Source organism: Phocoena phocoena, chromosome 10 (genome assembly GCF_963924675.1).
Source record: "Phocoena phocoena chromosome 10, mPhoPho1.1, whole genome shotgun sequence".
Classification (NCBI taxonomy): Eukaryota; Metazoa; Chordata; class Mammalia; order Artiodactyla; family Phocoenidae; genus Phocoena; species Phocoena phocoena.
In genome coordinates this window covers 46203412-46217598 of record NC_089228.1, presented here as the reverse complement: position 1 = coordinate 46217598, position 14187 = coordinate 46203412, and the positions used below count along the sequence as shown (strand labels likewise).

The 14187-nt window shown below is 45.7% G+C and overlaps 1 protein-coding gene across 1 annotated transcript; it reads right to left on the bottom strand.

The window, feature by feature from the left end:
- Positions 1-4015: 4015 nt before the first annotated feature.
- Positions 4016-9505, bottom strand: ZNF662 (zinc finger protein 662). The gene is given in 6 exon segments (XM_065886278.1): positions 4016-4223; positions 4308-5127; positions 6159-6260; positions 8709-8776; positions 8778-8820; positions 9472-9505. Coding segments are annotated over 6 exon segments (1275 nt in total).
- Between the last annotated feature and the right edge of the window lie 4682 nt (positions 9506-14187).

Here is a 14187-nt window from a genome sequence, read left to right as displayed (position 1 = left end):
AATTTTCCACTTTCTACATCTCAATCACTGGGCAGAGGAATTGTCTTTCAACATCAGAGAATCTTCTCTAGGTCTGAACTCTGTCCCTCTCAATAGGTATTGGAACATTGTCCTACCTCTGATCTTTTCAGTTATGTGAGCCTATAAACAACTTTTATTAAACTAGTTAGATTTGGGTTTTCTGTCATTTGCCAATTAATTATACTGATCCTGGCTTATATTTGAAAGCACTGTTTTCTTGTATAGCACCTTAATATCACATTTTCTCTTAGTGGTCACACAAGCTCCTCATTTGTATTTCATCTCAGGTGCTTGGAGGTTAAGTGTCTAAGTAGGTACCTTTCATGCCCTAACCTTAACTTCGTGAATCCCACCGGACTAATGTTTGTCATACCGTAACATACCTTCCAAATTTGGTGAAAATATACTCTCAGTTCCAGATTCTCCAGTGGATAATTTCCAGTCTCTTTGAGGTATCTTCCAGGCTCCCCTACCCTACCTATGTGAATTTTGGGTTTGCCACGTCACCAATGTTTTAAGTCAGATCATGTGGAATGCCCAGGATTTTTTCATATCTGCTAGAGACCCTTACTGGACATCCATTTCCACATGCTATTTCTTAATCCTCCTAGAACACCTACCTTTTGCCATGTTTTGCTAATTCTCTCATTGTGATACTTCTAAAATTTGTCTTGCCATTCCACCACTCTGCCTACAAACATTTCCATCTTTGAAAGAGAATTCCTAGTAGCATTTCTTCTTGGTGTTTCCCCCTGTCCAATTCCCTAAGTAGAGTTGGTATTCCAGAAGACTTCATCCTGGGCCCTCGTATTTTGCTGTACTGTCTCTGGGGGCAGTACCGTCCAATAGACCCTTCTGCATCAATGAAAATGTTCTACGCCTGCACCATCCAATAAGGTAGCCAACTACCACATATAGTTACTGTATGCTTGGAATCTGGCCAGTATGGCTAAGGACATACATTTTAAATTTAATTTTAATACCCACACGTGGCTAGTGGCTACTGTATTGAATAGTGCAGCTCTAGGGGATTACATTCATTTCTTCCCATGGCTTTAAATACCTTCTGTTCGTTTGACCGCTCTCAAATGTACAGCTCCAGGTATCACTAACCCAGAGGTCCAGCCCATATACAAAACCACCTACTTGAAATTTCTAATTGTACATCTCACACTTATCGCAAATGTTAATCCAAAGTAGAGTTCTAGACTTTTCCATCTCCAAACCTATTCCCATTCCAGTCTTATTCATTCCAGTAAATGGCACCACTGTCTAACTCGGCTGCTCAAGTCAGAAGCCAGAAAGCTATTCCTGATTCCTCCCTGTCCATTATCCTTGCATCTAATCCACTGGCAGCAGCTCACTGATTTTATTTCCAAAATATATCTTAAATCCACCTTCTCTTCATTTCCATTACCACCACCCTCTCCAGGCCACCAACTCATCTCCAACTTGGACGGCTAGCAGTCTTCAACATGATCTCTACTTTCACTTTTGTCCCCTTACAACCCATTTTCTATTAGCAGCCAGAGTGCTCATCATCATCTTATAATCAGAATCAAACACGTCATTCCTCCACTGAATACTCTTTAATGACTTCTTTTCACTTAGGGTGGAATTGAATGATCTGGCCCATGGATCTGTATAATCCCAACTGGTGCCACACATGCTCTGTTCGTTTTGCTAAAACCTGTTTTCTTGAACGTGCCAAACTCTTCACACATCAGGGAGTCTGCACAGCTGTTCCCTCTGCCTGCGGTTCTTCCTGTTCTTGGTACAAGAGGCTCTTTCTCATCCTCTGAGTCATACTTTTAATGTTACCTCTTAGGATAGGCCTCCTGTGAGCATCTACAGAAAGAGGGCCCCACTTTCTGTACCTTGTTCATTCCCTTCAGAGCACTTAGCAATCTTTAATAATCTTGTCCACTTGATTTTTTTTGGTTGGTCCCTTTAATCTTCACTAGGTTAACGTTCCAGGAAGGCAGGGAGCAGGTCTGACTTATCATTCCTTTACAGCACCTGGCACAGTGCTTTGCATACAAGCAGGTGCTCGGTAATATTTGCGTAATAAACAACTTCCTCAAAACACGTGTTCACATCACTCATTTCCATTTCCTGGGTCTGTGTAGTAACAAAATAAAATTTTTCCTGCTTATTAGAGGTACTCTAGCTGGACTACACCAGACCAAGTTCTCCTTACTACATGGCCTTTGCCTTCAGCAGTCAGAAACTCCAGAGTTATCAGTATGTTTGTACTTTTCAGGAAGCAGAAGTTTGGTCCAAGCAGGCCTCTGGCTTCTCCTTGCTCCTTTATCAACCATTATACTCACTGGCTGGGAGCTTATAAAGTGGAATGCCTAAACAGCAATGGGGCAAACTGCAGTCCGGAAAATGGCTCTAAAGGTGGAGGGTCTGGAATGGATGTTTCCTCTGTTTTGGCCAGTGTTCTTCTCTGAATAGGGCCTTTGGTTCTCTGACTCTTTAAGATGGTTCATACCATTCATTAATATCCTGCATTTCTTCATAATTAATATTTTAACAGCCTGTATCCCCTTTTAAAAAATATTTTATTTTACAGACTTGATTTCAAGTCTGTAATCAAGTTAATTTTGGAATTCTTCACCTTCCCCTTACTTGCTGCGTAGAATCTATGCGTGCCTAGCATTTATGTTTGATCATGGACCTATGCAGGGCATTTGTGATCCTGACACCAAGATACTGGATTATATTGCCACTGCTGATTGAGGACACCCAGAAGAGCATGAAGTGATCACTTCTCCCTCCTTTGGTGATACCCCACAGCTTACTTTGGGACGTAGGTATTATGGTGATGAGAAGGGGACAGACTAGGAGAGAATTTAGGATAGTGGTGCTATGAGAGGGGTTGTAGCTCTACAAATTTTTATGAAAAAAAATTCCGTTGATTTACATTTTCCCAGTCCCAGAGTACTCTCTTATAACACAAGGGCAATCAGGTCTCCCAAGACTGCACAACCCAGACTGTCTCCATTGCTTTCCTTAAGTTACCTTAGTGACCTAAAGGAGGCCAACAACTTCTGAGGAAGAGAAGGTCCTGGAGTTGGCAAAGTAATAGCAATATCACTATATCAAATATGGTTTTAAGTGGGGTAGACTTACGGAAAGCAGTATTAATAAATACTTGTGCGGGCATGTACCCAGAAAGACACAGAAACAACACATTGTCTCTGAGAAGGACTGGGAGACAGGAGTGACAAGGAAATTTACTTTTCACTGAACACCTTTTTGAACTATTTCAATTTTTTTTTATCATGAGTATGTTATAGCTAGTCAAAAATAAATACGTTTCAAAATTTGAAAAACATAAAGAAATGCAGTGTTGGTCCTCAAAGAGTCATTTAGCCAGACTAACAGGCATGAGACTATTAAAAAAATGTAAGATAGCACATAATTAAATACCAACTTGGGTGGTACTGACTACAATTAGAAAACGAAGAGAGGTCTGTTCACCTGAAGGAGCTGAGTCTTAGATGAGGAAAGGAGATTTTTAGCCCAGGGAAATTTGAGCAAATAAAAACAGGCAGAAGCAGAAAAGTGCACAGATAAAGAACAATAGATTCGGGAGTCAGATAGGCCTGGTTCCAATCTTAACTCTAAACTTTACTACCTGAGTGAACTTGAATGAGTTTATAACCTCTTTCAACCTCAGATTTCTCATTTGTAAAATGAGGATAAGAGTACCTACCTTATAGGATTAAGAAAAGTTAAGGAATGTATGTAAAATGGTTAGCACAGTACCTGAAATAGAGTAGGTGCTCAACTAAATGTTGCCTAGTATGAGTATGGCTGAACAGAGAGACCAGTCTTGCTGAAGGACAGGGTATATCCACTCAGGAGAAGGGACAAGACAATACTGGCTACTACAGTTACAGCAAACTGTGGGCAGTCATCTCATCTCGTGGCTGGGGTTCCTGTAGCATAAGAATTATAAACAAGTATCACCATTATGCATTCTCTAATGTTCAAGAAAGTGAGAAGTCTGACAGTTATAGGGTTTCTCTCTAGCATGGCGCCTCTGGTGCATAATCAAAACAGAATTCTGACTGAAGGCCTTCCCACAGTCATTACATTTATAGGGTCTTTCCCCAGTATGGATTCTCTGATGACGAGTAAGGTGTGCCTTGCAAATGAAGCTTTTCCCACAGTCAATACATTCATGAGGCCTCTCTCCAGTGTGGACCCATTGGTGCTGAGCAAGATCCAACTTCCACATGAAGCCATTCCCACAGTCAATACATTCATGAGGCCTCTCTCCAGTGTGGACCCATTGGTGCTGAGCAAGATCCAACTTCCACATGAAGCCTTTCCCACAGTCCTTACATTCACAAGCTTTCTCCCCGGTGTGGATTCTCTGATGTCGAAGAAGGACTGGGTTCTGAGTAAAACTTTTCCCACATTCCTTACATGTATATGGTTTCTCCCCGGTGTGGATTCGCTGATGTTGTGCACGGCTTGTATTCTGACTAAAGCCCTTCCCACATTCCTTACATTCAAAGGGTTTCTCTCCAGTGTGACTTCTCTGGTGCCCAATCAGGTGTGACTTCCAAATGAAGGCTTTAGCACATTCTTGACATACATAGGGTTTCACCCCAGTGTGAGTCCTCTGATGTACAATGCAGTGTTATCTGAAACTGAAAGTCTTCCCGCATTCCTTACATCCACAGACTTTCTTCCCAATATGAATTCTCTGATGTTGATCAAAGTCTTCATTTTGAACAAAACACTTGCCACATTCTTCACATATATAGAATACTTGCTCATGTAGACTTTTCCAAGGTACAAGGTGGGTATAAACATCAGCATCTTTCAAATGCTCTTCTACTGAGATCATCTCATCCTTGACAATCACTTCTATAATGTCACATGTAGTGTTCTCCACGCTTTCCCTATTGGGGTAGGCAGGCCATCTCATTAACCTACTTTTCTCCTCTTCACAGGTTTTTCCAAACCAGAATTCCTGGGAACCACAGCACTGGGGTCCACCTGATAGCACCATGTGGTCCTGTGCCTCCTCAAAAGTATCCTCCTTCAGAATAAAACCTTCTTTCTCACTCTTGGACACAGACTCTGAAAGAAGAAACCAGAGCTGCAAATGTCATCAATACCCATGACAGAGTGACTGAGGTCACCAAGTGGTATTAATATGTCCATTTTTCTCCAAGTGCCACCCCTGTGTCTAAGTGGCCCTGACCTAGCTAAAAACGGTGAAACAGAGCTAACACACAGAAAGCAACCAAAATCAAAAGGCAGAAATTAGGCAGACAGTCCCTAAGGGCTGAGGGCTCTGATTTCCAGCACCAGAGCAAGCATGGGGCCGGCAGGTGGGGAGTTGGGGGCGGCGGATGCTCTTGGGAAATAGTTGAATTGAATTCTAAGGGAGATAAGTCAAAATTCCTTCTAGGTAGTTCAGCTTATAACATGAGAAGAACTAGCCAGGATTCAGAGCAGAGGACCTGTTCAGAAATAAAGAATATCTGTGGTATACCTGGGGACCCTGAGCTTATCACACACGGTAGGGAGCACAAAGAAGACTCTCATACTTTTCAACACTGAATGGAAATAAAGTCTTCTCATTCAATCCAAACACCAGGTCCACCATGAAAAGTGCTTCCCTGAATTACTTTAGGCAGTGTTGGCCAAAGTGTCTCTTTGTTCCATAGTGTCTTATTCAAATCTCTGTTACAGCATCACATTTTGTTATAATTATACATTTTTGTATAATGTCTCATCAGACTGTGAGCCTTTCCGGGACAGGAGCCATATATTACTTGATTTCTGATCCCTAGCAATGAACACAATGAGAAAAATACAGCATTTACCTTTAACATATTGATTGACCACTGCAGCCAGATAGGTAAGCCCTCTGTTCAGTTTGAACCTAAGATGAAAGATCCATCCAAATTTAATTATCTGCACTTGTCCAAATAAAAGCTGGAAGTTTAGAGTTTACATTTCCTCTGATTAATTAGTTGATTTGGGGATTTTTAGAGGGTCTTTTATTTAGAACATAAGTGGAATGGAATTTTAACATTTTACAAAGGAAAGACAGGAGAAAAATGTGTGACTGGTAGAAAAGTGCTCATTTCCCTCTCACTTACCGGTACAAATTAGGCTTGGACCCTCTCCTTGCAGTTTCGGTTTCAATGGCTCTTCTACCTGCTCAAGATGGGAGATCCCAGCAGGCTTTAGAAATGGATACCCTGCCAGGATCAAGATATAAATAAGGCTGACTCAGCTGGAGGAGTGGGGCCCATTAGGAAAGGAGCTGAGACAGAAGTGGTAGGGGAGAATGAAGGTTGGCGGAAAGACTGGTAAAACAGGTGACCTGAAACTTGAGAGTAATAAGAATATAAAGGACAGGAAATAGAGGTTCAGGGAAGTTGTGATTCTATCAGTTCCCCAATATACAAAAACTTATCACTCATTTTAAAATGTCAAGAAGAAACAGGGAAGACTAAGGTCTCTTCTGCACCTGCCCCTAGGAGCTGAAAGCCAATTCACATAGCAAAGTATCAGGATAGGAAAGAACTGCAAGGAGCTGTTCCTGAGGCTATGTTGGGAAAGCACCACCTCTTACTTTCCTTCCTTCCTATCTATTTATCTACTGCCTTCTCTCTTCACAAAGGATCAACAATGGGTCTCTCTATGGCATCCATAAGAAATGGCCTCATAGCCTCATTCAGCCATTCCCAGAAGTCACTTCTTACTCTAACAATAAACACCCCTATTTACAAAGGTCCACTCTAATAAATTCTTCAGACTTAGCTAAGACTGGTCTCTTTGTAACTCCCATCCAAATCCTCCTAAGAAACAGATCAATTCTGCAATTTCCAAATGATGACCTTTCAGTGTGATGAACTGGGAGACTGGGACTGACATATATACACTAATACGTATAAAATGGATAACTAATAAGAACCTGCTGTATAAAAAAATTAAATAAATAAATATATATATATATATATGGAGAGGACTTAAAAAAAAAAATGATGACCTTTCATGCTGCTGAGGCAAAGGACTATATGCCTCGTGAGTACTCTCTTCTTTAAGACTTTGAGTAGGGACATGAGCTCCAAGGAGGGCGGCTGCAAGTCAGGGAGTTAGGGTTTTGCTCAAGGAATAACTTAGCTGTTAGCTTTCTGCCTAAAGCAGAGATGAGAATGCCCTCGAGTGGCAGGAAGAGTAGGTACTGAGAGCCTGAGAGAATGCAGAGGACACTGTAGGTGCCTCCCTACATCCATTCTACCCCTCCCCCACTAGGGAGTAGCCAGGCCCTTTGGGTGGGAGTGATCCCAAGTCCAGCTCCTGGTACAGGCCCTCACTGAGCTAAGCCAGACAGGTTATCCCATCCCACTCACTACATGAGAGATCCTTTCAGGGACCAGCAATCCAGGCCAAGTCAATCAGTGCAGAGCTTTTCCCCGGCTGCAGAGGCCAATTTAGAGCCGGCATAAGACTTAAGATGGTGCGGCAGAGCAATACTTGGGACTGTGATTCACAGTGGTGAAAGCCTAAGGAAGGCCTGCTCTGTTCCTCTCCATCGGTGTGAAGAAGCACAGTCCTGGTTACAACTACCAATCACCTTACAACCACGAGAGGAGCCAGACTGTAGACAAAACCAACATACGAGGAGACAGAGAAGAGCAGAGACTGAAATCCTGATCCAAATGTACCTGCAGCCCATTCTACCTATGGACTTGCCAATTACACAAAACAATAAATTCCTCTTTTTTATTAAAGCCAGTTTGAATTGGGTTGTTACTTGCAATCAACGGTATCCTAGCATGGAAAGACTTCCAGACACAGCAAGGAAATGTGTGAATGGGGGAGTTGAGGGCACAGCTCAAGTCACCTGTGCCCACAGAAGAGCCTCTGTGGCAAGAAGATGAAATGGGGCCAGGGGGCAATAAGAGGACACAGTTCTCAGTAGGAAATTAGGAGCAGGGAAGCCCTGTGTTGGGCCTAAACAAATACCAGGGCTTTCCCACCAGAAATCCCTGAGGAACAGGAAGTATTTGGCTCAGGGTTATTTAGACTTCTTGATTTCTAATGATAAAAATGGCCATGATAAGGGCTTCCCTGGTGGGGCAGTGGTTGAGAGTCCGCCTGCCGATGCAGGGGACACGGGTTCGTGCCCCGGTCTGGGAAGACCCCACATGCCGCGGAGCGGCTGGGCCCGTGAGCCATGGCCGCTGAGCCTGCGCGTCCGGAGCCTGTGCTCTGCAACGGGAGAGGCCACAACAGTGAGAGGCCCGCGTACCGCAAAAAAAAAAAAAAAAAAATGGCCATGATACCCCAAAGGGCAGTCCGAATCTTCTACTGGAAGATTATAAGCAGGCCAGGAAAGTAGAAAGGCCACTTCAGATCAGAAAGGAAACAGAAAAGTCAGGGAGTAAAGATACATAACGGCCCTGAAAAGAACGGTGGAGATGGGGAAGAGGAAAAACAGGTGCATGAAGATGGCAGACAGAAGAGCCCGGATGAATACAGCAAGGACTCAAGAAGATGGAAAACCATGGGAACACAGAGGAAAACAAGGAATCCCACTGGTGTCTACAGCACTAGGTTAAGAGAACACACACCCATGACAATTTAAAGATTAAGACAAGGGAACTGGTCAGATGACTGGCACATGTATCCTCACTCACCTGAGGCGATGCCCCTCAGGCCCTCTCCATCCAGAGCTCCCTGAGGAGCCAGGCTCCATGGTGCTTCGTTCCAGCTGGAAAATCAGAGCCGGCTTGGGAAATGGAAATGCTGCTTGACAGAAAGGAAATGGGACAGGTGGGTGAGTAGGGTGACACAGAGCAACCCCAGGGCTCCTCCCAGGCCTGTGTCTTCAGGGGCGGGAGGGGAAAGAAGGGAAATTACTAGAGAGAACAAGAAAAGGAAGTCCGGGGAAAGGGACAGGAGACCCAGGGGAGAGGGGCCTGGAGGCTCACAATGGTCAGGAAACAGAGAGGAAGGGGTGCTCAATAACAGCGTGAGTGAGCAAACAGATGACTTCACTCTTTGAGGAAATGAGCTTTCTTGTACTCTCCCTCTCCGAGAGCTCTCAAGCTCAGACGTCTGCATGAGGATGGTTGGTATTGGGCTGGGTCTCCCAAACTGAGGTGGTGGGAACTGAGGGCTCAGAGGGGCACCAGGAATCTTCTCTCCTCCCACTGTATCCACAGCACATGAGTCAGGAGAACAGAAGCTCTCAGCCGGGTGTAAGGAAGTCCTATGTGAGGCCTGAACTGATACCAGGACTTCCTACTTCCCAGCAACCACTAAGGTTGGGTCATTAAGAATACAAGAGCCTGAAGTTGCCACTCAACTGAGGTTATCAAAGACTCCTGAGCCTTTGAGGAAGAAGGAACCAAGAAATTCCAAAGGGTAGAGGCAGAGTCCAGAGGGAAAGACCCTTACCCAACGAAGCCACGGCCCCATAATCCTCCAGCATCACATCCCTGTACAGGGCCCTCTGAGCAGGGGTCAGGCAGGTCCATTCATTCTCAGAGAAGTAGATGGCTACATCCTCGAAGGTCACTGACTCCTGAAACAACATGTGTTTAAATGCCCTAGGACAATCCCAGGACCCAGGCCTGGAGTCTGGGTAGACCCAGGCACTAAGAGGTACTGGAGGGGATGCCCACTGAGTTTCTGGATTCTGAATGTCTAAGGGAACTCTCAACAGATTTTTGCCCCCCTACTTACAAAGATATAAGGGATCAGCTACCAATCTTCTCATGTCTCTTCATTTTTACTTCAGCAAACATCCTCTCATCTTTTTCATGAGTCTCTGCAAGTTTTCCCTTTTCATTCCCATATGTGCTCTAAGTGCCAGCCTTTCTCCTCAGTGTATCCTCCTTCAGAGGTCACCAACCCTGGATAACAAGAGCAACTGACATTTATTGAGCCTGTGCCACGCACTTTACATATATTACTCTGGGCACGCCTCACAGACTGTGAGAAGGACATTAGACCCATTTTACAGAAGGAAAACTGAGGCTCAGAGATTAACATCCCCCGAGTTAAAGAGCTGAGACAGAACTCAGGCCTGTGGGACTCTCTGGCTTTTACCTACTATGGCACACTGTCCTCTATCCTCACTCCTGCCACCCCTGCTGCCCCTGTCTAGGACTCTTGCTCTTCTCTCCCTCCCAGTCACTGCCACCAGCCAAAGAGGCAGCTAAGGGCCCCTCAGAACACTCAGGCTGCTCGAGAGGCTGTACTCAACAGGGCAGAGCCCAACTCTGACTACTCCCTAATGCACCTACCCTACTCTCTTCCCCACATCCCAGTCTCAGTGTTCCTTTTTCTGTATTTCTGGGAGCCCTAGCTCCTGCACCTTTTCTTCTCTTGCCTTTCTCTCTCACTCTCTTCCTTGAGAAACACAACAGTGCTAACTTGGAGCCATCAAGACTTCTTATAATTCCCAGCCACTGCCTCATTCAGGATCTCAATCTCAATACTACGGAGGGGCCAATTCTGGTCCATTCCCATCAGTCCTTGCCGGGCAATGTTCTCACAGCAACTTCCCCAGCATTCCAAGGCTCGAAGACTTTGGCTGGCTCACTTTTGCCTGCCTAAAAGAGTCCAACTCCTCTGAACTGCAGACAACTCCAGTCGCCATTCAGGGACCCAGCTTACTTCCCAAGGATCATCTCCTGCAAGACCACCCTCATGTCCTATACTGTCACGGTTCCGTTATGAACCCAAACCCTTTCCTTGCCCAGATCTGTATCCTTGGACCTACACCCCCCTCCATCCCCACCCCTCCTCCACCCCCGGCCTGAAGATCCAGATCCTTCCTCCTGCTCCTGCAAGCTCATGTTCTTTTCAAGACCCACCTCAAACAAAACCAGCTCTGTAAAACCAGTCGTGGAAATTCTGGCCATTCGTCGCCGCACACAGCGCTCTGCGCTGGGACGCCTCTGCCCCAGAACTGGCTCATGCTTGTGCATCTGCACGTGTGCTTCCCCTGCCGCCGCAAGCCTGGGGGATGTCGAATCCACTCTGCCCCTACCTGTTCCTCCGGGCCCTCCACTCTGGGCTGTGCCCCGATTTATCGGTAGCCGCACTGCCTCCTCTCCGCCCCTTACGTGGGCCTAGAGCCCCGGGCAGAGCCGAGCCAGCTTCGTGGCGCCGGCTCAGCGCTCACCGGGCCCGACCGGGGACTACCCGGGGTCAGGGAGGGACGCTCCAGACCTGGGCGGGCCTGACATAGCGGCCCCCCGCCCGGGAGCCGCCCGAACAAGAGCCAGGCTCCAAGTCCCAACCAGACCCATGCCCAGCTCCCCACTTTCTGTGTGTGTCAGGTCTCCGCATGCGAGAGGCGGAGGCTGCAGCACTCTTGCCGTTCCGGCTTCTCTAGGACGGTGGAGGGCTCCGCGTCTCCATGGTACTCCCTTCTCGCCACGCAAAGTCGGGAGGGGAGAGTGGTCCAGCTCTCCCAGAGACACAGAGCGCTTCGGGCCCTGCAGAAATCAAGGAGAACGGTAGGGGGGTGGGGGTGGGGGTGGGGGGAGGCTGGGGAGGAGGCTTCCTCTGGGAATCCTTTCCCGGCCCTTTTCTTCCCACTGACCACTCTTCTCCACCTCATTGCGCCTTTGTAGGATGGATGCTGGTATAAGCATCCATAGCATTCACTTGACTATGCCTGTTCACACATCTGCCTCCTCTTACTAAGTTCTACATTCCCAGAGAGCAGACTATGTCCTTGATATGTTCATCTTTGTGCCTCTAACATCCGCCCAACGTCTAGCACCTCTTAGGGCCCAATTTCTTTAAGTGGCATAGAATGTTTGTTGAATAAAAGCATGATTAAATGTTGAACCAGTTTTTCCGTTGAAGAAAGTGAGGCCCAAAGACAGGAAACGACTTACCTAACATCACACAGCATGTCAGGAAGCTATGCTTTTAAAGAAAGTTGTGGCAATAAAGGAAGACCTCCCAACTGAGAACAAGCCACGGCTATCTATTCAGAACTTATTATAGCAAGGAAGTCAGCCACCATACTTGGCATTTGGCAGAGAAGTGGAAAGCTCTGTAGCAGGAGGAAAGGAAGGCTTCAGGTATGCTCTGATTAAAGATTGTAGGCATGAGGGCTTACTAGAAGCAAAGCATCTGATGTGATTGGTTGGGAAGCATTATTCAGATTCTGGCTGTTTGAGGCTGATTACTACAGGAGTTATTTTGGCTTCCGGGACTGATTGCTAAGGTTGGTAGTTTGAACTCTTGGACTGGTTATTGCAGGTAGTGGGTTGGTTTCCTGGACGGGCTGCTGCAGACTGTGGGTCAGAGTTCTATTTTTCTATATGGTTTGGCCATTGTTCATTTGTATATTCAGTCTCTTGGGTGAACAAGGAAGGAAGAGGATGTCTGCTTCACAGGAATTCAAGTCTACATGTTCAGATGCGTTATAGCTACCCAGGTACTGAGAGCTTACAGATACCATACCTATGAAAAGTCACAGAGCAAAGGAGACCTCAGATGAACTCCCAGCCTTGTTGGTTGGTTGGTTGGTTTCTAAGAGGATACTGGAATAACTCATAAAGGGACACTAGCTGATAGTCTGTGAGTGCTGAGAAGGAAGCAGAGACTCAACTTGGGAAAGATCACTAGGAAGGTTGAGCATACAAAAAAATGTTCCCATGATTTTCTTTGGGACCAGATGGAGAAAACTGAACTGGTGACAAAACAATGATGGGAGTTTTAGCTCAGAACAAGGAGCCCTCAGACAACTGATGACTAAGTCATCGTCCACCTGAAAAAAGGTCTCTTATGACTATGATCAGCGTTTGGTTCAAAATTTTTTAGAAAACGAAAGAGGAGCGGAATAGTCTATCATAATTAACCATATATTTTTACTCTCTCTATTGTTCTTCTGTCAAACACACAGCAGCAGGCAAGGCCAAGGCCAAGGCTAACTCCTAACTGATTTGACCAGTAAAGATACAATATGCCATTTTTAGATTCATCTAATGTATTACTTACATAAACAGCAAAAGGAAGAGTAGCCAAATATCCCAGTTCCCCAAGTCCTTGTCCCACACACCAAAAACGACACGGAAACGAAAGGGGGCTGGATGACTGCAACGTGGGTTGTGGCATACGCCTTGCTGAGGAGACAATTTTAGACTGCAGCTAAAGAGTGTTACAGTCTGCAGTTATAACCTGAGGAGAGTGGGGCAGAAAGCCTCATACCTCATCAGAATCTGGGAGGCAATGACAAATTGTCTCATGGCAGCCTTCTACGGGGATAGGGACAGAAGTGGGAGATGGCCTCAAAATCTTGTAAAGTTCCTCTCATCCTCTCATGTTCTGGAATGATCACAAGATGATCTGCCAAGACTCAAATTAGCTATAGTTCAAGCCTTTGCCTGCACAGCCTATATAGATATGCGTGAAATTGCCGGGGCACCATGGTAGACACATTCCCCTACAACTTTACCTCCTAACTTCTAACACAGGAAGAATTCTCGGGAGCATAAATCACCACATAGGTCATCAGATACTCTAATTAATTGTACAGATAGAGGATTGGGCCAAATGTATTCCATTTGTCTTAGGTAGCATTGGACAAGAGTGACCATGATTACGACTCACAGTGGTATAACCAGGCTCACTGGAGGAAAGACCACGTCGGGCTCCACATCCAGAGCCAAGCCAACTAAATGTGTCATTAATCCAGGTGAGACGGGAAAAACTAGCAATGGCACATATCCCAGCTAAACTGGCTAGCAAACAATCCAGGGCAACACAATTGTCCATTACCATTCATGCTAGAGAATTTAGAAAAGTCACTGATCTGTGAAAAATGTACAAGACAGTCCAGCATAACAGTATGAGGCTAAAGGGAATCACATCAATGTCCATAAAGTTAATACTGTTCTATTGTTTCTTTTTTTTTTTTTTTTTTTTTTGCGGTACGCGGGCCTCTCACTGTTGTGGCTTCTCCCGTTGTGGAGCACAGGCTCCGACGTGCAGGCTCAGAGGCCATGGCTCATGGGCTTAGCCGCTGCGCGGCATGTGGGATCTTCCCGGACCGGGGCACGAACCGGTGTCCCCTGCATCGGCAGGTGGACTCTCAACCACTGCGCCACCAGGGAAGCCCTCTACTGTTTCTTGATGAGGCTGTTC